Source organism: Barbus barbus, assembly GCF_936440315.1.
Source record: "Barbus barbus genome assembly, chromosome: 48".
NCBI lineage: Eukaryota > Metazoa > Chordata > Actinopteri > Cypriniformes > Cyprinidae > Barbus > Barbus barbus.
This window is the reverse complement of record NC_136726.1, coordinates 8,411,586-8,436,951: the sequence shown is the minus strand read 5'-3', so window position 1 is coordinate 8,436,951 and position 25,366 is coordinate 8,411,586. Positions and strand designations below refer to the sequence as shown.

Below are 25,366 nucleotides of genomic sequence, written 5' to 3'. Positions count from 1 at the left end.
AACCTTAACCCCCATCCGAATAGCATGAGCCTTTGAAAAGATCTATCTGCTTTCTGACTAAGGCAAATTAACCCTGTGTTATCGACAAGGGATTTTATTAACTGATAATGGAAGAGATTGTCAAGCAAATAAAAGTTGGGAAATTCAAACTTCCAGTGTCAGGTTTGTTGTAGTAGTAAACATGTATATGCTCGGAATTGCTTACACTGAATATTTTGGCATTCTAGAAAACAACAAATAATAGTTTAATGGTCGTGTGAGAATGAGTAACAACCAAAGCACAAGAAGTAGTGTTTATTGGATCACTTCAGTGAACATTCAGGGACAGACGGCTACATTATTAAAATATAACAAACAACAAGTTATTGTCATCTATTTGTGGAAGTATGTCAAGACCACCATAAGACAGCCATCTACAACTGCTGTATAAATGAGCTCTACTCCACTGAAGTCAGTATACAGCAGGGATATCCAATCCTGCTTCTGGAGGGCCAATGTCCTGCATAATTTAGCTCCGACACATCAGCCTGGATGTTTCTAGTAATCCTGAACATCCTTATTAGCTGGCTCAGGTGTGTTTAATTAGGGTTGGAGCTGAACTCAGCAGGACAGTAGGTATCCAGGAGCAGACTTGGACAACCCTAAATTAGCTTTGAAAAACAAAACCACCGGCCATATGTCACTTAATTCTTTTATTAAAAGAAATGGTTTAATGTTTACATTTAAGTAAATATGTGTGTTCTGGAGAAAAATCACATTCAGGAAGTGAGCATCAATGGAGCGTTGGCTCGGAGCTTCTTAAGGCAGGTTCCTAGTGAAGTTCTCCAGGTGAGTACCATCTTCCTGAGGAGTATCACTTTTTCAAGGCTTCGGTCAACTCCGGTACAACCTACAAATGGATACATTGATACATAAACTGGCCCAAATCTTTCAACACCCTGGCCCTGTTTACACCTGGTATTAAGATGCGTTTTTGACACATTTAGCATTTTAACATTTTGCGAAGTGTCAAATGTGGTTTCATCAACCATATGCATTTACACTTCTCCAGTTTCATCTGGAATGCGTCCCAGACCACCTCCTGAAGTGGTTTGAGTGATCGGATGATCTGTCTCGAAAGCATTTTAAAGGGCATTTACACCTGGTCTTTTCACGATCAACAGCAATCCGATTAAAGAAAATGCATGAAGTGACCAGGTGTAAACAGGCCCTAAAACGCATTCGACCGGATTACTTGTGACTGAAATTGTAGGTTTACTATTAAGGCAAAAAAAGTCAAAAGCACAATATTCTCTTAGCAGTCCTGATTCTAACCAACCCACAGTGTTTGGTGTAGTCTTGGGCCTATCAGAACAAATGAAAGCTGCTGCTCGGTTTCATTTTCTGTTGTCTCATTCTGCATTCCCATATAAATTGCGCAAGCTTATTTTGCATATATATATGTACCCGTCCATAGACTCTCCCTTCAAAGAAATCAGGACATTGGTCAAAAGTGGACAAAACACCAGGTGTAAATGGGAATGCGTGTCTCCCTCATCTGCTTGTGATCCGATTTACCAAAACCAAGTGTAAACAGGGTCCCTTAAAGCATTTGTATCCGTCAAACTTTTCTCCATCGTTTAAGCACCCTAGGCTCAATGGTATCATTTGAGAACATCCTGAACTTTTCCTATACGTCGAGTTTCTCATCCAAAACCGAGGTGAGGTATTCCAGAGCGCCCTGAAAAACCATATCATCACCCCAATATGTCCCCGGCTCACATTTCCATTTAAGGAAGGAGGAGAAAGCCCATACATTTTAATCAGTTATCTGAGGAGTGATCATGTGTAAGCTGATCTGAGAGCTGCCCCTGCTCATCGGCAATCACTTTTACACAGTTTACCTGCACACCTGTGTCTAGCACGCACTGCCTGAATAAAAGATGAGCGACAGGGCAAACACAGGGAAATAAACGATGCTAGCGTTACACAAGGTAAACACCAACAACAGATGGACGTGGTGTGTGTGGCAGCCCTCTGGCACCATGAGCGCGTGTGCCACCTTGAACTATGGCGCGCAGCCGGGCGTGTAAAGCTCTGGTGAGAGGAGACAGAAAATAAAGGTGAAAAACTACACCCGCACACTTGTGCCGACTATCAATTACTTTTCTGCTCCGAAAGAAGGAGAAGTTGTGTATAAGGCTTCTGGTTGGAGCCACGAGTCGCCACTGATTAATTCAGCAACTCAATAATTCAGAAGTTGCACACTCTCCATTAGGTGGAATAATGCTCCCTGCAAAATTTAAAAGGGAAATATGGGACAGCTTTTTTGAGTCGCTCTGGTTTTGGTTGTAGATGGGGTTTGGTTGAAGAAATTAATACCAGGTCATTTGAAATTTACAACGCTATTAATAATAAACTTGAGCGGTACTGCTGATTGTCTGAGGCACTGGATTAAAATGTCTCTGATGACCTGACGAGGATGTTTTGTGTAAATGAGATCTGTGTTTTAGAGGAAGAAGATTGTATCTTTCTTGTTACGTTTACTTTAGCCTTAGTTGGAGCTTAAAAAGGCAAAAGCCTTCTCATCCCTGTCCTGAGGAATTGGGCCTTTTTTTTTTTTTGACACTTTTATTGATGATGTTTTATTGATTATTGTCCAAAACAAACAAAAAAAACATTTGTTTTAACAAAAAAAAAAAAAAAAAAAGAGGGTTAGTATTTTCTCTTTGGAGTTGATTTTCATGGCATTTTTATCTTCATGAGGAGATTTATGTTAAATACTTGCATTTAATCAATTCATTTAAATAAATTCTTCAACTAAATATTACAAAGGCTGTTAACAAGACATTTCATGTAACTAAACAGAATTTTAAAACATCAGATGTTACAATAACAAATAATAAAAAAACAATCATTATAATAAAATTATGTAAACTATTATTCTAAATGATTATAGGCAGATCAAACAAAAAAAAACTTGGTATATTAATTATATTCATAACGCCTAAATATGAATTATATTACAAGATAACAAAATAAAAAACTTGCATGAAAATTTTAATTCTAAAACATCAGATGTTACAATAACAAATATATAAATTATATCAACTCATTCTAAATGATTATAGGCTGATCAATAAAATATAAAATGCTCAAAATATCAAGTGCTCTCTAATATAATTATTAGAACACTTGGACTTAAAACCATGTTTTAGCTGGTGAAAATCCAAGTGTATATATATATAGCTAATTGCTAGGTCACAGATACAAATAGGAGTCTTACCTTAAACAGATCTGCCACTAGGCCATAGTCAGCCACCTGGAAAATGGGGGCTTCTGGGTCCTTGTTGATGGCCACGATGGTCTGTAAAACAATTAAATTAATTATTTAGCATAGTGGGCTGTATTGAATAGAAAGCCTCTATGAGTTGAGCGCTGATGGGCTACAGTCTCCATAATTCCCAAAAGTCAATTCCCAGAACACGTGCAGTAGTAACAAAAAATGCTAACACATTATTCTTGTAAACATCTCATCAACATGATGCTCCTATACGCTACATATGGAGGAAGGTGGTTGTGATGGGCTCTGACAGATAAAGCAGTGCTACCAGAAACTCTATTCCAGAGATGCGGAATGGAAAATGCAGATGAATTATGGATGCAGGTAAAAGGCTCCTCCATTCCAACACAGCGTCACACTTAAGAGTGAGTTAACTTGGCATATTCTGGAAACTCTTGGAGACACCGCTGGTCATGGGCAGGGTTGCCTTTGATTGCAGATATTATAACAAAAATTATATCTTCTTAGTGTACTACAGTGTGTGGTGTGTATTTTGACATGTATTGCTAACTGTACCTTGCTATCCTTCATTCCAGCAAGATGTTGGATCGCTCCAGAGATGCCAACCGCGATGTACAGCTCCTGTGTAGTAATCAAAAAAGTATTTAAATGATCTATATATTAATCCTGGCCAATAATCATGTATCATATTCATTTAAATCAAAGGATATTGAGAACAATGTTCTCACACTGAGAACATTAATAACAGATAAACCGTAAAGCAAATCAATTATTTCTCTCATTTATCTAAATATATTACATACATATAACATTCTCTCTTCACGTGCAAAAGTAGCCAGTTATGAATCACTTGTGACAGGAAGCTCATTTAATATGCTTTCAGAATCACGTTATGCAAAAGCCCGATTGGCTAATGCCTCTGGCAACAATATAGTGTGGCATGTTTCAATTAGCAGCACTTAAAATGAACTGCAACAAGCCTGGTGCTTAAAGTTAAATCATGAGCTAGACTCCAGCTTGCATATTAAACAGAAATATGACTGAAAAGCCTCAACAAGCGACAATTTAGCCACAGTACAGGTTGCTATTGATACAATAAGGAAGGACGTTTAAAGATGTAAATTGAGCTAAACCGGGCAGGCTCTCAGCGTTGGTACGGAAGCGTTCTGCTGACCTCCCGTCCCGGAGTACAGGCCACAACATCCTCACAATTACTCAAAAGAGGAGCACTTGGGGGATGTGGCAGGGAGCCCCCCCTCGCCTCCACCCTTGTCCCGAGGGAGTGGTACATCAGTGGCTCTCAGCTTAATGCACTGCTCCATGAATATTTCAGTGCAGTTTAATGCGGCTGCGGCTCTCTCCCGGGGGCCACCGCTTCAATTTGCGAACACGCGGCCGGCCGGAGCTCTAAAAGCCAGTGGGAGAGGAAGGAGGGCAGGGCTGGTGTTTCAGATGGGCTGAAGTGATGGAGTCTCAATATCTACAGGATGGAGGAGGTTGTAGTGGGTGGTGGATAAAAGTGTGCTGAAGATTTCTTGTAGTTATCAGATAACTGTTGCCAAGCGTCTAAAAACCGATATAATCTTTGACATCCTCCACCTCCCCATCTACTTCATAAATTCAATTCTTCTTTTTTGTCCATCAAAATGTAATTTCTTCACCTCTAAAACACTTTTTCCGCTGATGTAACAAAGGCTGCACAGGCAAGGAAAAATAGTATTAACCAAAAATATCAGTCTAACTTCTCAATCAAATCAACTCCTGCACTAATGTATTTTTTGCTGAATGTTTCAATACACAAGAAACAGAAAAATCTTATGAAAAGATTATGAAAATTGCCACTTTACATGAATAGGGCACAAAATGGGCCTGAATGCCTGGAAACCTTCCTACCATACAGCTTTCTTTTATTTATTTTTTCAATAAATTGTCTGTGAAAACTGGTTCTTAACCTTCAGTAAAAGTTGAATGGCACAATAAATATTACAAGCTAAACTAAATATTACAAGAGCAAACTGAAATGTATATACTGGTTTAAAACTTTGAATAAAAACAAAACATATTAATAAAAAAGTATATACATTTTTTGTTAACATTGTTAAAAAAATTTTTTTAATTTTACTTCAAGTTTTAGTCAAATTGTTGTTTTTTTGTTGGTTTTTTTCCACTATAATAACCCTGGTAAGGACTAGCTTGTTTGGGACCAGATGTTGTTGTTTTTTTAACTAATAAACATTTATATTACCAAAAACTTTATCAACGAAAATAATTTTTTCTTACAATATATTGGACAATAGGGTTGAAAAGTTATACACACATACACACAATTATAATTACACTACACTCTAAAAAAAATGGTGCTATTTATCACTAAAGGTGGTTCTTTGGCTCGTAATCATAATGGAACCACTTTTGGTGCTGTATAGCACCAAATCTTGGTGCTTCAGCAGTTCTTTGGCATGACTGTGAGGGACTATATAGCACCACTGCCGTACAAAGAACCTGTTAAGCCCCTTTAAGAGCCAAAAAAAAACACTGTTGGTGCTGTTTAGCACCATTTATGTTGAAGAAATACAATTCAATATGGCACCTCTTATGGTTCTTCATAGCACCATTTGACAAAGGCGCTGTATAGCACCTTTAAAGATATGGTGCTATATAGCACCAAAAGGAGTTCCCCTATGATCACGAGCCAAGAACCACTTTTAGTGCTACATAGCACCATTTGTTTTTTTTTTGAGTGTACAGTCAAAGCTACTCCATGTCATACTTAAATAGTTGTATTTGCAACAACATGGTGCACATCTTTAATTGTGCATTTTACACAAAAAAATTGGGGAAAAAAACCCCTCCAAATCATGTACATACAGTCATCAAAACATCTCCCTGAGGGATAAAAGACTATGATTAACCACAAAAGGCACATTCAATTGACCCAAAACAACACTCATCCATCTTGACTCGAGTTCATTTCACTGGACTCTTCGCCAGCAGAACTCATTCGGGACTTGTTCAGGGTGAATACTAATGCACAACGGTCGCGTTGTGCTTGACAAGCTTGTCAAAACATTTAGAGAATTGGGTTTGGGGCTGATTTGCCCGGTTTGAGCTCAGGGCGGACCTGTGCGGTGCACGGTTCCACTAATGGCTCTGGTAAATCATTTAGAAGCTGGAATGTGCCATTAACTACATCACAACGCCTCAAAGCTACGCTAATGTGTGGATAATGACAGCAGGGAGGTCCCACTCGCAGCGGATAATGGAAAATTAACCTTTTTAAAGGGCAACATGGATCCATCTTTCTGAACTCAAACAGAAACAACAATTAGATGTTGTTGTATTCAAAGTGGAGATGGTTTAGCAAACCTAAAAACCTGGTGGTTTTATAACTTTGAGAGATTTTATTTTTTATCTCTGTAGAGGCAATTAGTGCATATGATGGACTGTAGGACACACTGAGAAATCAGACAACTTGTTTTGGACAGCGATACTTACAGGAGCCACAATCTTTCCAGTCTGTCCAACCTGCATGTCGTTGGGAACATAACCAGCATCAACTGCGGCTCTGGAGGCACCGACTACAAGAACATTTGGTGGTTTCATTTTAAATTCATATAGCTCGATTAAAAACACTAAAGATTAAACCTAGAGTAAAAATCAAGAAAACAAACATCATACCGGCTGCGTTCATTTTGTCGGCGAGGTCGTAGAGCAGTTTGAAGTTCTCGCCGTTCTTCAAGCCCCTCCCTGTTATGACAGAAAGACGGCAGATGGGCATAAAATATGAAATTACTGACAAGGTTATGACTCCAGTAGGATCAATACGGTCTCGGTTTACCATTGATTTTCTGAGCAAAAAAAAAAAAAAAAAGGCTGGTAATTTCTAGGGAATACCCAACATCATGAGCTACAGTTCAAACAAACAATGAACGTAAACACAAAGATGATGTAGTCCCTGTGGAAAGCAGTTTCAGTTTATTGTAATTGATTCATGTTATTTTTCTATGATTAAGCAATAAAATGAGAGTTTGTGCTTCATTGCTTTTATAAATTAATACATTTGTTTATAATAAAATACAATAAAGTACATGCAAAAAGCAAATTACATGATATCTATATTTAAAATTCCTTTATTTATTTAGTCATACCAGCCTCAAAAGCTATATACGTGGCAAAAAGACACAGATTAGTAATAATACAATATACAATACAATTTTTTTTTAAAAACTTAATTTAAAAAAATAATAAAATAGAAAAAATAATAGTTATTATAACAGTGAATGTAGTAGTAGTATATTTTTATTTAATGCCATGTCAGCATCTTAGGCTATTTTCATAGCAAAAAATACAAGTAAAACAAATACGATAAAAACCAGCAAACAAACAAGTTATATTACACAAGATTTTATAAAGTATTTATAATGTAAACACAAAGATGACGTAGTTTTAATTGCAATCGTTATTTTTTAGTGCTGTCAAACGATTAATCGCATCCAAAATAAAGGTTTTTGTTTACAAAATATGCGTGTGTGCTGTGCATATTTATTATGTACATGTAAATACAAACTCATGCATGTATACATTTAAGAAAATGGTTTATATATTAAATATAATATAATGAATATAAATGTTTATGCATGTATATATTTCCAAAATATATGCTGTATGTGAGTATCTATATATACATAATGTGTGTGTACTGTGTATATTTATTATGTAAACAAAAACCTTTATTTTGTATGCGATTAATCGTTTGACAGCACTATTATTTTTCTTTAAGCAATAAATAAGAGTTTGTGCCTTATTGCTTTTATAAAAAAAACTTGTTTAGAATAAAATATCATAATACAAAAAATACAATTAGAAAAATGAAATTTCATTAAAATTTATTTTTAAAAGAAAATTAATGACATGGTAATCTACTGCTAGATTTTCTAAATTTATAAATGCAGTTCATTTGTCTGTATGTCATAAGTTATATTCATGGTAAAAATAAAATGTAATACAATATACATGGAAACTTCATACAACATTATGATAACAGTTGCATAAAAAAAATATATATAAAAAATAAGAGTTCAGATGCAAAAGCCTCCAAGTGCCATCTGAAATTTTCTTCTAAAATTAGCATTTTTCTCAGGCTCCTATATTTTTGTTCAGTTATTTCTGAATAAAATCATTGTATAGTAACATTAAAAGTAGCTCAGGCCAGTAAAAATATAGAGATACCTTACTAAAAAGTAGATATTAGTGATTCTTCTGCTTAAAAAATGGTTTAGTGAAGTGATATAGATAGGTGAACAGGTTATCGTGTTATATTATTCTAGCATGTGTTTCATTATAGCTGAAACACTGAGTTAACTATGAATTCTATAACGTGCATTAGTTAATATAAGGACACTTTCATGTAATATCCAATGGATGATTGTGGTTCTAGTGCGAGGTTCTTACCTCCAGACACCACGACTTTAGCACTGGTGAGTTCTGGACGGTCACTCTTGGTCAGAGTTTGTTCTAGCCACTCAGAAACTCCAACAGGGGCAGACGGAGAAACTGCAAAAGCAACAACATCTCGTGAGGAGACGTCCAAATAAACAGGCAGAGTTGTTCCAAAATGCCCTTTACGATCCCTTTAAAGCCAATGTTTAAACAAACTAGCCCATCAAAACCTTGCAGCAGAGTGGAAGATTATATACAAGACTAAATACTATAAACCTTTGTGTGTGGTATCAAAGTCAGCATGGCCTTAAAGCAAAGCATGAACAAACAACAGTGTTTAACTTTATCAAACAATTCAGTACCTTGCTCTGAAGATGCGCCGCCCCCATCCACGGCCGCAGGTTCAAAGGAAGTGCCTCTAACGGTAAAGACCTTGATGCTTTCATTGCACTTGACTGTGCTGAGGGCATTTCCTGTGAACGAAAAAAAAAGGGAAATGAAGTGTTTAAAATGATATTGTTAATAGCGAAATATATAGTATAACAAAATATAAAACAATAGAGAACAAAATTAAATTAAAAATATAAAAGGAAAAAAACAAATACAAATATAAGATATTTAAAATAAGTTTTTAATGTTGGACTCTCCCACTATTTTTTGTTAAAAGGAGCTTAGATTCTCACTTCGTAATAGATTGTATTAAGGTCATTAATGCATATTACTACACTGCACAATGAAAAACATATCATCATAAAATGTCCATTCAAATACTTAAGATAATTTAAGAAACTATTATAAATCATATGCTCAGAACCTTTGTGGATCCCCCTGGTTGAAAACCATGAACATAAATGATCAGCACAAGTGGCAAACCACCACTTTTCATTTGATGTTTCGCATGAAAAACGTTTATATCAGATTTAAAATAACATTTAAATAAAAGTCTCATGAATAATATTTTTCTACACAAGCGCTTTGGGCTTGCCAAAGATAAAGTGGATAGAGTAATTAGGAAGTATTTATGGCAGTAGATTTAATGGATGAGAAACGGTGAACAGAAAATTAATACATGCAAAGTGGGACAAAAAGGCTCCAGGGTCCCCCTTAGATTTAAAAATGAAAATATACGATTTGTTTCAAGTCAGCGTGAGTCATTGTGCGTCTCTGTGCACGAAGGCCAGACTCCTAAATCACAAACTGTGTGCTGAACAACGAGAAGAATATGGAACAAATTAGGAAGGTTATTTGAAAGCAAACAAATTTAAAGCAAGCGGTTCATTGAGAAGTGCTACTTGCGCATGTTTACCGGCGTAAATGGTCCTCACAAAGGTGTCTGGAGATTTGATCTCAATTATATCTGAAATGGGAGCCACATCCAACTTGGCAGCCACTCTTGGAAGGAGATTCTACAAATAAAGACACACACACCCTTAAAGACAAACGGATGTATCCAAAGGATAAGTTCGAGCCATTAAAACATGTCCATTCTTATCTGCAGATGTGGTCAAATTTGATTTGTTTGGAAATAGCATTATTTCGGCAGACATTGATCAAAAGCCAGTTTCACCGCATGTCTGAAAACTTTGGCCATCCTGCATCGCAGACGGAATAAATATCGTTGAGTCTGAAAAAGAGCTCTAAGTTATGTCTGGAGGTGAAAAATATTGCATAGTGGTAATTCAAGTGTTTTATATAGTGACATAATGAAACCAAATCCACCACTTAAGAATCCATCAAATAAAATACGTTTAGCCAGTGAGGAAATTGAGACTAATACATCTCTTTGGTCTGGGGTTAGGCGACATAAGATACGGTTTAATGTATTACAATTCAATTTAAATACCATTAGATCTGCTGCCTGACAGTTTGGCTGTGGAATGACAAATAACCGTGCATATAACAGAGCCGCACTTATTGAGGACGGACTTCTCCCACCGTTCCAAAAGTAAGAAGCTTGATAGGGGCTCGGCAGTATGAGAGTTTCTAATCCATTTCCCATTTGTGCTTTTGCGCTTTGGGAAATAATCAAATAACTTCTGAATGAGAGCAACTAAAAAAAAAAAAAAAAAAAAAAAAAAAGGTTTGCATTTTGATCTGAACAATATTCATCAGCAAAAATAAAACCGGAACAAAAAAGGCGAAATATTTGGCAATTTTGTACAATCTGATAAAAGTTATTTTATCAGATTGTCAATTATGATGTCATCAAATAAAAAAAATTAAGGCAAAAATGTAAACACAAATGTAGTTTGATCTGATAAAAATTCATGATCAAATAAAAAATACCAACAAGGCAAAAACAAAAAGGTGTAAAATTAGCTTGATCTGATAACAATTAAATATATTATTATTATGTTTGAATTTTTTGCAATTTATACAAAGATTATCATCAAATAAAGCTATCAAAAACTTCTGTTCAATATAATAAATGTTTGTCATCAAAAAGTTCAAGGCAAAAATGTAATGTTAAATTCATAAAAATTTGATAAGTTTACAATAAAAAAAACAAAATACATAAAAGTATGAAATCAAACAAAAAAGGATGAGGCACATTTTTTACAATTTTAATTGTCCAAACTTTGTCATCAAATAAAAAAGATCAAGGAAAAACATACATCACTTTTGTTCCATCTAATAAAAACTTGTCATTTTGTTCGGTCTGATAAAAGTTTGTCACTGCAATAATAACATGACTACAGTATTGTTTTAACATTCAAGATAGACTGTTGAATAAAAGCATTAGAAATAATAATTATACATTTAGCCTGCTATTTTATTCTGACCATTTTAGGCCCATTTGTTCCATCTGATTAACTCATTCCTTTAATATTGTACATACTTGCTCAGTACACGTAATCTCATATAGATGCCGCATTTCATTAAAAACATACAATTCAAATGTAACCACAGTAAATGATAAAGCCCGTCAGCCCAACTTTCTCAACCTCTGTCTAGAACTTACCTTTCCGAAAGCAGACGCTCCCGCACAGATGTGTGTGAAACCGAACTGTTTCTGGGTTGCCAAGATGAGAGGTGTCAGCTCCTCTGTGAAAGAAAGCTTTTCATTTAAATCACTCAATACCTCACCTGTCAGACGCTTTATGCAAAGTTACTTGTATAAATCTTCCATAAAGAACAGTACAACAATCAAATACTTTCCAAATGTATGAACAAAACCAAATCAAGTTGGGTTTACCTGGCAATAAACCTTTGTAGGCTTCATGCTGGGCTACCAGAACTTTCTTCACCCCTTGAACTTTGGACAACTGCTCGGCAACCTGTCCAAAAACCCATAATCATACCCTTTTAAATTGCTACACATAAAACAATGTGCATGAACAGATAATACCTTTGCACAATTTGTTCCAGCAACCAAACAGGACACATCACTGCCGAGTTTCGCAGCAGCAGTGATGGTGTTCAGGGTGATGGGGGTCAGCGTCTCATTATTGTGCTCGGCAACAACCAGAGTACTCTGAAACCTCTGAATCAGACCAGACTGGAAAGATAAAAAAACAGGTTTGGTTAACTACCGAATCTGATACAGCAAGATATAAATATCTGGCAGGCCCTTTCACCCAAATAAATGATATGAGGAGACTATTTAATGCAGTGCAGCCATACATTGTTCTGTAGCCCACAGAGGTCATTAGAAATCTGAGACATAGAGATCAGATCCTACTTAGGGTCTGACCTAATATATTAACATATCAAATGCAATGTAGGTCACATTTTAAATGCATTGTAGGTCAAACAGTTACTTAAGGACAGTGAAGAGGTTTCATAATGCACTGTTTACATATTGCATAACCTTGACAGATAGTTAGCCAGCTGTTTATGAACTGATCACATACCAGTGCCTAAAAGTGTTATGAACAATGTTATATTCATTAAATATTGTTCAAAAGGTCAACATTTCTCTTTAGAGCTATTAAAAGCTGTGAGAATATGAAACTTAACGTTTAGACGCCTAGCTAACATACTGTATAACCATGAAAAATAGGTTAGCAAGGTAACCAAATATTTGACATTGCGTTTTAATGATCACGTCAACAATAAAACAAGATTATATGGAAAGGAATTTAGTAACATATTGCACAACTTCTGCTGAACTGAATGAGCGAGTTAGCCAGCATGCTAAGCTATTTATTCAAGTATATTTCTGTCGAACGAGTAACAGCTTTAAAAGAAAGTGCGCAGTGGTTAATGCATCGTTTCGACGGATTTGTCTTACCAACTGCCTGAGATGTGTCTTGTTTACTGCTTTGAGCATGATTGCAGCAGCACACTGTCACCGCTTTTGTAACAGAGGATAGAGGTCGAGTCGAGTTCTCGCGAGATCATAGAAGACACGCCCCCTCTTACGTATAAGTCACGGCTCAAATGTGTTTTTTAGGTGGTAATGTTCCTCAGGATGTGTGCGTAGTCAAAAATATATGTTTGAGAAAATTAATAAGCAATAAACTTAATAGAAATCGAAATATTACTGTCTAATAGTAGAGTGGGCGGAGTCGGGGTGGATATTTAATTAGGGGGTGTGGTTTAATCATCTTTGGAGCTTCTATTTTTACACGGAGACTGTAACATTTTTATTACTTTATTTATGATTTTATATTATAGGCAGGACACTGCTGGACCAAACGCATTGGCTTTTTTTTATTATTATTATTAAGCAAAATAGCCTAATACATTTTGGTATGAATCTGAGCTTTTTCAGTTCTTTTAAGGGTATGATTTTTATTAACGTGCTTTTTGGTTGTTTTATTTACTATTTTAGCCTATGTAATTTACTGATTTGATAGACTGTTTAGATGTTGCTTTGCATTCACGTGCAAAATTAAGTCATTAAAAAGAAAAAAAAAAAGTTGAAGACAAAAGAGAAAGATGATTGATTATTTATGATTTTTTGCATGTAGTTAGCCAATTAAAATAAGCATTTAACGTTCAAGATAGGCTGTTCGATAAAACCATAAAATAAAAAAAATATACATGCTAAAATCATAAATGTGTTATTATAGCCTACACGCTTTTTCAGAAAGAAAATAGCTTCTGGCCATTTTTAGGCCTTTAACTCATTCGTTTGAATTGACATTATAAATAGCCGACACGACTAAATGTTTCAACTACGATTAAAGCAAATTAAAACACTTATATTGTGTTCTGTACGTCTCTTTTCAACCCCCTCATGGAGACAACATGGTTTCTTGGTACAGCCTAAATGAAATGTATTTCTTTGCTGGGTGAGAGGTCAAAGGTGAGCTTCGACACGTGGTCACTCAGTGAGAGTAAGTGGATTTGCAACAACACGACTTTCAACATGATTGCCCGATTCATTTTCAGGGTGCAATACACGAAATTATTCATTATGGTCGCTTTTAAAATAGGCTGTACTTTAATCCACATAAAAATGCTGGAGAAGAAGTGTTTATCTATATTGAAGTAGGCTACAAATATGATAAAAGGACAGAGTAAAAGATTTAAGTTTAGGCTAATTGAGCGAGAAGCACAAATTATTTGCAATAACTGCAGAGTTTATTACCAGTTAGCTGTTATAAGCAAATTTGTGCTCTGAATCATTTCTGACAATTTCAATAGAAGCGATTAAATAGGCTATAGGAGAAGAATGTATATGTAGGCTAGATCAATTATGATAATATGCGTTTTATTCGCAGTCAAATTAAACTGCTTACAGTCCTTACTCCAAGCAATGTTTATTTTTCTAATATGCACTGCTGTAATTTTGCAATGTTGTTAAATTTATCACATTTAGTAAATTATTTTCTACCGGAATTATTCTCTTTTTTAGACTTCAAAGGCTTGGAATGGCAAAAATGTAACTAACTATGAACTGCATTACATATTTGACATATCAAACAATGTGTGATGTTATTGTGATGTCCAGTAGAGGGCTCACGAGAACACATGGACTTAAATTCATATGGATTTACCTATGCTCCGTCAGACTCGTTTTGCAACAATATATAGTGATATTCTCAATGTTACTCAGAAAACAGGATACAGGAGGTTTAACTCATTCGAAATACTTCTGCTTAATGTTACACTGTTATATATGCAAAATAAATCTCTCCTATCTCTTGCTCTGGCTATAGACCGCCAGGGCCATATACAGATTTCCTAAAAGAATTTGCAGATTTCCTCTCAGATCTATTGGTTAATGTTGATAAAGTGCTAATTGTCTGAGATTTTAACCTTCACGTTGATAATACAAATGATGCGTTTACTGACCTAATAAACTCTTTTGGAGTCAAGCAAAACATCACCAGGCCCACTCATCGTTAAATAAATACACATGAACTAGACGAAATGACTAGCAACATGGGCACTATCTTCTCTAATACATTAGAAGCTGTTGCCCCCCTCAAACTGAAAAAGGTTAGAGAAAAATGTACTGTGCCATGGTACAACAGTTATACCCATTCTCTCAAGAAAGAAACTCGTAATCTTGAGTGCAAATGGAGAAAAACTAACTTGGAAGTTTTTAGAATTGCGTGGAAAAACATGTCCAGCTATAGACAGGCTCTAAAAGCTGCCAGGGCAGAGCATATCCGCAAACTCATAGATAATAACCAAAACAATCCAAGGTTCTTATTTAGCACAGTGGCTAGATTAACAAATAAACAGACACCGCCTGGTCTAAATATTGCCTCACAGTTTAATAGTAATGACTTTATGAATTTCTTTACTGATAAAATAGATATCATCAGAAACACAATATCAAATGTAGATTCTACTGCGTCTAGTATTTCAGCTTCATTCATCGCACCCAAAGAAAAACTGCAGTGCTTTACAACTATAGGACAGGAAGAGCTAAATAAACTTATCAGAGCATCTAAACCAACAACATGTTTATTAGATCCTGTACCCACTAAACTACTGAAAGAGTTGTTACCTGTAGTAGAAGAACCGCTTCTCAATATTATTAACTCATCGTTATCTTTAGGTCACGTCCCAAAACCATTCAAGCTGCCGGTTATTAAGTCTCGTATTAAGAAAACACAACTAGATTCTAATGAACTGGCAAATTACAGACCCATTTCAAATCTTCCGTTTATGTCTAAAAAATTTTAAAAAGTTGTGTCTGCTCAATTGTGCTCCTTCTTGCAAAAAAATGATCTCTATGAAGAATTTCAGTCAGGTTTCAGGCCTCACCATAGTACAGAAACTGCACTTGTTAAAATTACAAATGACTTGCTTCTTGCATCAGACCAAGGCTGCATCTCATTGCTAGTTTTACTTGATCTTAGTGCTGCGTTCGACACTATAGACCATGACATACTCATAGATCGATTACAAAACTATACTGGTATTCAAGGGCAGGCTTTAAGATGGTTTAGATCCTACCTGTCCGATCGCTACCAATTTGTTAATTTAAATGGGGAGTCATCTCAATTATCACAAGTAAAGTATGGAGTACCACAAGGATCTGTTCTAGGTCCTCTGCTATTTTCAATATACATGTTGCCCCTTGGTAATATTATTAGAAAATACGGGATTAGTTTTCATTGTTATGCTGATGATACTCAACTATATATCTCAACAAGACCAGATGAAACTTCTCAACTAAGTGAGATAGTGTGTAAAAAATGTCAAAGATTGGATGACCAATAATTTCCTCCTATTAAATTCAGATAAGACAGAGATATTACTTATTGGACCAAAAAACATTACACAGAATCTCTTGGATTACAATTTACAACTAGACGGATGTACTGTTACGTCCTCTAAAGTCAAAAATCTGGGTGTTATATTAGACAGCAACTTGTCCTTTGAAAATCATATTTCCCATGTTACAAAAACAGCATTCTTCCATCTTAGAAACATTGCCAAGCTTCGAAACATGCTACCTCCTTCTGATGCAGAAAAGCTAGTTCATGCATTCATGACCTCTAGACTGGACTATTGTAATGCACTGCTAGGTGGTTGTCCTGCATCTTCAATAAACAAGCTACAGATAGTCCAAAATGCAGCGGCTAGAGTTCTTACCAGGTCAAGAAAATATGATCATATTACCCCAATTTTACAGTCTCTGCACTGGCTACCTATTAAGTTCTGTATCATTTACAAAATATTATTACTTGTCTATAAGGCCCTAAATGGTTTAGCTCCTGCGTACCTAACTCGTCTTCTACCACGCTACAATCCAACCCGCTCCCTAAGGTCGCAAAACTCTGGACTTTTGGTAGTACCTAGGATAGCAAAGTCCACTAAAGGAGGTAGAGCTTTTTCACATTTGGCTCCCAAACTCTGGAATAGCCTTCCTGATAACGTTCGGGGTTCAGACACACTCTCTATGTTTAAATCTAGATTAAAGACACATCTCTTTAGCCAAGCATTCACATAATGCATCTTATAATCTTGTACTGCAGTTATATCTGATCAAATGTACATTATTATTATTCTTTAGCTTGGGTTGAACAAATCATTTTTGCTTAGATGGAACAGCAGCTACGATAATTATGTCTCTATTTGTTTCTCTGTTTCTGCAACATTAACATCCCGTGGTAACTAGGAATGACAGAAGCTTCCGTCTGGATCCAACCCTTAAATGATCTGAGATGACCGAGGATGCCAACGCTCAGACAACATACAGAATTACCAAATTTTGCCATAAGTTAAATATATGAAGGTTCTGCAAAATATAAATATATTGTGGAAGCTTAATTTCCTGTAGAGCTGCTTTGCAACGATTTGTATCGTAAAAGGCGCTATACAAATAAACTTGAACTATAGAGAAAAGTAACGAAGACGCATAGCCTATGTGTTCCTTTGTTTTGAGAAAGTGCTCATTTTAGAGAGTAGGCCTATTAATTTTGAAGAGGATCAAAAAAAGTTAATCAAAGTTGTCCTAAGACAAGAACGCATTTTGAAGTTAGGTTTTAGGACAACTTTGATGAAAGGTTTTGATCCACTTTAAATGTTGACTGTGTGTGTGTGTGTATATAGCCTATATATATATAGCTATACACACCAGTCAACATTTGAAGTGGATCAAAATATATAGCCTATTATAAACTATTTATGAACTTAAAATATTCCCTGTTTAATGCATTTCAGCTACTTCTCTTGCCTGTTCACTGCAGCCCTCCGTACTGTCTCACAGTTATGTTTGGACAAGCAGGAGTGTGAGTTTAATCTTCAGTTCCTCGGTATCCAATATTCAAAGCACAACTTCCCGTGGTCGGATCTGCTCGCCCGGCTGCTGGTTTCTCGGGAGCGAGCGTGTGTCCAGGTTTGCATGTGACGTCAGGCCCCGGTGACGTCAGAGCCAGTGTCTGTGTGTTGCTCTTCCCACAGGCTCCTCGGCCAGAAGTTATTAGTCAGCTCGGGACGAGGCAGTTTCCCATTCCATTTCCTCATCTGTAGCCTTCTGCCTTAACCCTCCTGTATGGTGGATATTCTACCCCATCCTTCTTTCTTGGGTGATATGGGGGATCATTCAAAAAGTAAGTGCTGGATGTTTATTTTACCTACACGTTTTTCCTCACTGAAGTTTGAATATCGTTTATGCAAAAGTAGTTTTTGGCTACACCGTTTTGCAAACAATAATGACATTTAACATGTCAAATTAATAACACTTATTATTTTTCTCCTAAATTAAAAAAAGCACGACTCGTTTGCACACAGTTTTTGGTGCAGCCATAAACACGAAGTATTATAGCCCAATGAAATAAAACAAGGAATCGACATTTTTGTGGTCTAGCGACATTCAAAACAAGCATGCATGCATGAAACATGAGCTCTTATGTATAATGATATATTTACTCGACGCCGGTGTTTTGCGGGATTGAATAGGGGTACAGTCGGTGGACACTAATCCCTGCTTTCCATATCCAGAGAAGTCTGGAATCGCCATGTGTGTAGGCTGTGGAAGTCAGATCCATGATCAGTACATCCTGCGAGTGTCCCCGGACCTGGAGTGGCACGCAGCCTGTCTGAAGTGCGCAGAATGCAGTCAGTATCTGGACGAGACGTGCACTTGCTTCGTCCGAGACGGCAAGACTTATTGCAAGAGAGATTATGTACGGTACGAGCCACTCTATATTTGTGATTTCACAGCTTTGGAATTCCGTCGAGGCCCCTGTTTTCACAGATTCATGGCCCAAACAGATATGGGAAAACTGCAAAAGAGATTTTACCATGAACTAATGAATAAAAAGCCTTTGCTGCGAAGGTAAAAGTGTAGATTACAATTAGATATATTAGCTAGCTATTACATTAGGCCTATACTATAATATATAATTGTAAACAAAACAAAAAAAGCTAAGATATCTAGCGGAATTTAATTAATTTTTTTCAGCAAAATTCCAATTGCATGTAAATATTTCATGGAGTAGCCATGAATTTAGATCATATATTGCCATCATGTTTGATTTAGGCTTGCCATGCTTGTTTTCTAGTACCGGTGTTTGTTCAGCTTTGTTTTCAAGTTTGCTTTGTAATTCCGTTGTAACAGTTTCTGTAAGGGACTGCTGCATTATAATGCGTCTAAAACACATTATAGGCAATCAGCTGCATGCTCTAATAAATATGCTATAGCCTAATACACTAACGTAATTTTGTAAAGGCTATAACGTATTAAAACAATTGTCAAACACTCAGTGTTAGAATGTATAGGCCTATAAATTCATTTGCGCCCAGAAATAAATGCGTAACTGTGCTTACAAATAATCATGAAAGAATAAATGCATGTAGGCTATTATAATATGTGATTTTATAGCCTAATGCATTAAGAAAAGAGTGGCCTGTCGTTGCGTTTACGGTCCGTGTTTCTCTGCCTTGTAAAATCAAGCTGAGGTGGGCTGAACGATTTTGAAAACGAACTCTAAAATAAGAGAATGTTTCTTCTGGAAACTGCAGGTTATTCGGGATCAAATGCGCCAAATGTAACATCGGTTTCTGCAGCAGTGACCTGGTGATGAGGGCCCGGGATAACGTCTATCACATGGAGTGTTTTAGATGCTCGGTGTGCAGCAGGCATTTGCTCCCGGGAGATGAGTTCTCTCTGCGGGACGAGGAGCTCCTCTGCCGGGCGGACCACGGGCTGCTGATGGAGCGCGCCTCAGCCGGGAGCCCCATCAGTCCCGGCAACATTCACCCCAACAGGCCCCTGCACATCCCAGGTAGCAGTAATAATACTATTAATAATAATAATAATTACAGTGCCCAAGATGCGCATATTTATAGTCGGGAACTTATTAGGCTAAATAATTCAAATCCTGCCAGTTTACAACAATAACAACAACGTTATAATACATAATAATGTCGTTGTAAAATTATTGAAGTACGACCAGTGTGGGTGTCTTTATTTCTGTGTGTTACAGCTAATCAGCTTGTGAAACTGTTAACAGACTGAACCGAGCTTGTGTTCTGTGTCTGCAGGCCAGTTTGATGATATTGTTTTCGTGTAAAATCCCTGATGGCAGACTTGTAACTGGCTGAGATTGTTTGAGGATATTCTTGATTGAATTAACATGACCTGAAATTAATCTGAAACCGGTTATTGGCATAAGGATTTGAAATGATGGCCGTAGCGTTTTAGTTCATTAAAATTGCTGTAATATTGCGATCTTTTAAATCAAGAGGTCTGTTATGTGTTGGCTGCTAGATATCAGAGCTATCACAGAAAATATTTTTTTGTTGTTGTTTTTGTAGTTAAATACATTATTGGTTATTTAGGCGTCATATTTAACTAAACATTTCGAACTAAAACTGCCTTTAGATAATTTGACTAAATAACCAATGTAAATGTTGAACTGTATAATGCTTTGATATCTGGCTTACTTAAAGCTTAAGAAGCATTAAACCATACAAATAGTATTGTGTTCGATTATGTGTCACTACTTAACCCTCTTATTACTCTGCAAGATGGTGCACTTATTGCATGCTATACTTTTATATTTATGTCGATTTTTGAACATTTTGCACAAACAGCAAGGTTGTGCGTAAAGGCCCTATGGTGTTCTGACTGACACGCACTTGGCTACACACCGATGTGTTTATGCACAATTTAACCTTCAAGTAAGCGTGCTCTTCTGCAGTGTGTCTAAATGATGAAATGACCTCTTAAGCCGAAAAGTGATTTATATGCCTTGTATTCGCAGAACCTGTGCCAGTTCGACAGCCACCCCACCGGAACCACGTTCATAAGCAGTCTGAGAAGACCACGCGTGTGCGGACAGTATTAAACGAAAAGCAGCTTCACACTCTCCGGACGTGTTATAACGCAAACCCTCGGCCGGACGCGCTAATGAAAGAGCAGCTCGTGGAAATGACCGGCCTGAGCCCACGAGTCATACGAGTGTGGTTTCAAAACAAACGCTGCAAAGACAAGAAGAGGTCCATTCTTATGAAACAGCTCCAGCAACAGCAACACAGCGACAAAACGGTATGAATTTAGCAACTCTAATGACTAATAAAATATCAAGGAGGTTTAACTTAAACTTGTTTCGTTGTCGTGGTTACAGCACCTTATCAACCCAAATTTAATCCTCATCATTGTGCTGACTGTAAAGCTGCTTTGGAGATTCAAATAAATTCCTGATGTTACATAATAGGTTTTTCGGCTTTTTCTATGGTATCAGGCAAGTTCTCGTTCTGTCGTTTATTTTTTATATTGACATGTGAACGATGTAGACTAGCTACACTCTTAAAAATAAAGGTTACATAAGAAGAACCATTTTGGGTTCCTCGGAGAACCTTTCAGTGAACGCTTCTTTAAATAGGCCCATTTATTTATTTTAATTTATTTATTTATTGTTTTAGTGTGAAGAACATTTTACTCATCTAAAAAACCTTTTCCCACTATCTATCTATCTATCTATCTATCTATCTATCTATCTATCTATCTAAACACTTTTGCGCAGTAGAAAGGTTCCATGAATGTTAAAGGTTCTTAATGGAACCTTAGATGCCAATAAAGAACCTTAAGTTGTAAAAGTCTGTCTGTCTATCTATCTATCTATCTATCTATCTATCTATCTATCTATCTCTTCATTAAAGCACTAGTAATTAATGCATCATTCATTCATAATATACATTTTACAAATCAGACTATATTATTACATATATCTGTGATCTTTGAAATTACGCCCAAAGTGTTAAGCTTTGAAAATTGAAATGTGATAGATAGCCTATCTCATACCTTTCTGCAGAATCTTCAAGGTCTCACGGGAACGCCTCTGGTGGCAGGCAGCCCGATTAGACATGACACCACAGTCCAGGGAAATCCTGTAGAAGTTCAAACCTATCAGCCTCCGTGGAAAGCCTTAAGCGAATTTGCCTTACAGAGTGACCTGGACCAGCCTGCTTTCCAACAGCTGGTGAGGACTGCCATCCCCGAACAGACTATCATGCCGACTGTGTTTCTTTAAATCAAAATGATCAATCATACAATTTAAACATTTTTTACATTTTAAACTTTTGTTATATTGGCTTGGCTTTGTACGTTTGCCAGTTATTTCAAATGGATATTTTGCTTAAAATCAAGCGAGCACTGTATTGTAGCCTAATTCTTTTCTTAATAGAAGAAATATGTCCTAGTCGTTGTTTTTAAGTGTTTCAGTAACTATTAGCTACAAATTTGTCTGAACATTTTCCGTATAGGCCTATCGCTGTACATCGACAAAATCAAGTGTAATTATTTATTATAAAATTTAGCTACATGTTGCAAGCGTAAGATAAAAAAAAAAAAAAATCACTTTTTTGTTGTAAGTGCGCGGAAATACTATCTTTGCGAACAGATTGCGCGAAATATCTAATGGAAGTTTCTTGGACAAGTTGAGCCCACACTGGTTGTTATCTGTTGCCATAATGTCTGTTATTGTACTGCATAGTTGTGTAGGCTTTTGTAAATGTCAATTGCAAATCGTATGTAAAACTCTGATATTTAATCAAATTCGGGTCATAGGTGTATATTGGCCTCAGACAGCAATCGAACAGCCCACTGATTCCCAACTCTCCCCTCTTTTCTATATAGGTGTCATTTTCCGAGTCGGGTTCGCTGGGTAACTCGTCTGGTAGTGATGTGACCTCTCTGTCATCGCAGTTACCCGACACCCCCAACAGCATGGTGCCCAGTCCCGTGGAGACGTGAGAGCCCACCGGAGACTCCTGCCCCAGCATGCCCTCACCCGCCCTGCATGAAAACCCATCACCTCACCGCCTCAAACGGAAAAAAGGGATTAACCGAGATGGATTTAAACAGTTTGCCAAACGGAGGAGCCTGTCCAAGCGACTTTGGGGTTTCCAGACGTGTTACAAAACTGATTATAAAGCATTTGGACCGTATATCGAGGACGTCCAGAGGAATATGAACAAGTTATTTTGGTTTTGATTATGGACCACTTACGAAACAACAGTCTTAACAGTGTTTATTCAAGACCATCATTGTGTAGCTTTATCAACAAGTGGTATTTTCCTTAGCCTATAAGACAAAAATCTACTTTTTGTCTTAATGCGCATGATTTCTCCGAAGATGTATAAAACTGAGCTGTAAAATATTTTATCGTAACGAATGGAGGACAGATTGTATAAACTTCTCGATTTAAAAAAGTAAGTTATTGTTATTTATTGTCAGGACAACCGTCCATACCAAAAATTGAGAAATTACCTAAATAAACGACGTTAAATGCTGTTTATGTCTGAGAAAGCCTGCATGCATATCATGTTACATATCTTTTTATATTAAAACAAGAGACACTTCAGTTACAAAGGTATAGGCTGGAAAGAAAAATAGAATTAAATAGTGAATGACATTTCAGTGTCCTGATATCGGAATTTATTCTGAAAATAATTTGGAAATTGCATTTTGCTTTTATATATATATATATATATATATATATATATATATATATATATATATATATATATATATATATATATATATATATATATATATATATACATACACACACACACACACACAGACGTACTACTATTTTAAACAATAGTTGGGTTAAATGATACATTTGCTTTTTTAAATGATAGAAATAAAGACGGAATATTTGGAACTGTACTAAATATAAAGAACCGCATTACGCAGAATTTGTTCTTTGTTTTGGGGAATACCTTCAATCTAATTGTGTTCTTTCAAAGCACGGCTATGGAACCTCTAAGACTGAGCACCAAAATGTTAAAAAGAGAAAGTGATAGGCCCTATTTATAAGAAGCTGCTGGCCAATCACTAATAAAGGTGCATTGCCATATTGAGTCCATAACTTGATCACCGGAACTGTCACATTCAACTCTTAACGGAGGCTACGAATGAACAACTGATACGGATACTGAAAGAGTACTTGAACCCCTCCCGTAGCAGTGATCAATCTCGTGTTGCTCGTAAAGCTGAGTCTAGACGGAGGACAGGGACCGGCGGCCGCTTATCTGCGCTCGGCATCACCTGCAAATGATCCACTGAATGGAAGCACGACAAACCCGAAGCCTTTCTCTTAACGGGACTCCCTTTCGGCAAACGCACCCTTGCATGTCCAGGGTTTATTTTCAATGCGAGTCAGAAGATAGCCGCTGGACACCAGAAGATCCTGCGGGCCATTGTGGCAAGATAATCCCAGTTTTTCAGATAACCAAACTAAAGATAAGCAGTTGTAAGACAGAGCTAAAACAGCTCTATAGCCTATTAATTTCTGTTGCTTCAGTTATTTTTCCGCAATTAATTCAGGAATTTAAACGTTGTTTTTTTTTAAATAAATATTTGACTCTTAAAGCCTGGAAAATCACAAAGGGAGCTTTAGTCCATGCATATTTAAGATGATGTTCTGCTAAACGTTATCAAACACTTCTGTCAAATATGTGGATTTAATGCGTATTTTCTTCGTGCAAAACAGAACAACATTATTGATGACTCATCCTGCACTACTGATTTTTGTCCAATCAAACGCTCTCTAAAATGACAACGCCCCTCCCTCCAACAATGACTAGCATCTATGAAATCATTCAGATATGCCTCCGTTTCTATATATTATGCAAAAAGCAGTCTGCTATTAACAGTGACATCCTTTAATGTCCTCTCTTTTTAACTTTAAGTGTTAGAGATAGCAAGAAAGATTAAATGTGTGGTTAAATAGCACCCATGTTAAGTAGCCTAAGTATTTTCACAGACATTGCTTACATGATGTGTATTATAGCCTATGTCCATAAATGTAGGCCTATACACAATGCATAGAACATCCTTTAATAATTAAGTTCTTCATCTTACATACTCTGAAAGAATGGGAATTTCGTCGAAGCTATAAATCTGTTTTCCAAAACAAGCCCTTGAACATGTTCTCCTCTAGCTTCCTGTTTCAATGGGAAATGCGTAAACGCAAAAACAGCGATAGTTACGCGATTTCACGGGGTCTTTAGGAAATACACCAAAATCTGAAATCTTACACTGAGGTGTTGTTACAATGTTATCTATTCAAAATCGAACAGCAAAATTTCACAGCGATTAAATACTCAAAAATATAAGATTTGCATAGGTTATTAAATTTCGATAGGATAACTGAAGCTTTAACCTATGTACTTAAACTTTACCACTTCTTTTGCTGTCTTGTAAGCAGGTTACTGGCATTTCCTTCAGAAAAATGCGAATTTAACTGCAATTGAAAAATGAAATGTTGCCTAAAC

The 25,366-nt window shown here is 36.5% G+C and overlaps 2 protein-coding genes across 3 annotated transcripts; one reads left to right on the top strand and one right to left on the bottom strand.

Moving 5' to 3' along the window:
* Positions 1-279: 279 nt before the first annotated feature.
* LOC306866655 (electron transfer flavoprotein subunit alpha, mitochondrial-like) lies at positions 280-13,064 on the bottom strand. Its single transcript, XM_079411932.1, has 12 exons — positions 12,957-13,064; positions 12,072-12,221; positions 11,919-12,000; positions 11,685-11,767; positions 10,029-10,128; positions 9,085-9,195; positions 8,735-8,836; positions 6,962-7,030; positions 6,779-6,861; positions 3,839-3,904; positions 3,266-3,346; positions 280-889 (listed from the first exon to the last, which is right to left on the bottom strand). Exons 1-12 carry the CDS (start codon positions 12,993-12,995, stop codon positions 854-856), a joined length of 1,002 nt encoding a protein of 333 aa, XP_079268058.1. The 5' UTR covers positions 12,996-13,064; the 3' UTR covers positions 280-853.
* Positions 13,065-18,102: 5,038 nt separating this feature from the next.
* LOC306866476 (insulin gene enhancer protein isl-2a-like) lies at positions 18,103-23,374 on the top strand. Of its 2 annotated transcripts, none has more exons than XM_079411707.1 (6): positions 18,103-18,186; positions 18,578-18,767; positions 19,601-19,869; positions 20,845-21,128; positions 21,895-22,062; positions 22,719-23,374. In XM_079411707.1, the coding sequence occupies exons 1-6, from the start codon at positions 18,129-18,131 to the stop codon at positions 22,833-22,835; spliced, it is 1,086 nt and encodes a 361-aa protein (XP_079267833.1). In that variant the 5' UTR covers positions 18,103-18,128; the 3' UTR covers positions 22,836-23,374. The 2 variants fall into 2 exon arrangements, with proteins under 2 accessions (XP_079267833.1, XP_079267834.1); XM_079411708.1 differs by having other exon boundaries at positions 20,857-21,128; positions 22,719-23,175.
* Positions 23,375-25,366: the final 1,992 nt, after the last annotated feature.

Bases quoted from the DNA above. Each gene is read 5' to 3' on its own strand.
- LOC306866655 (XM_079411932.1), bottom strand. From the start codon at position 12,995: ATGCTCAAAGCAGTAAACAAGACACATCTCAGGCAGTTG. The intron at 11,768-11,918 runs GTAAACCCAACT...TTTCTTTCACAG, and splicing joins CTACAAAGGTTTATTGCCAG to AGGAGCTGACACCTCTCATC. The intron at 3,905-6,778 runs GTAAGTATCGCT...ATTACTACACAG, and splicing joins CTGGAAAGATTGTGGCTCCT to GAGCTGTACATCGCGGTTGG.
- LOC306866476 (XM_079411707.1), top strand. From the start codon at position 18,129: ATGGTGGATATTCTACCCCATCCTTCTTTCTTGGGTGATATGGGGGAT. The intron at 18,187-18,577 runs GTAAGTGCTGGA...TTCCATATCCAG, and splicing joins TATGGGGGATCATTCAAAAA to AGAAGTCTGGAATCGCCATG. The intron at 19,870-20,844 runs GTAATAATACTA...TTGTATTCGCAG, and splicing joins CCTGCACATCCCAGGTAGCA to AACCTGTGCCAGTTCGACAG.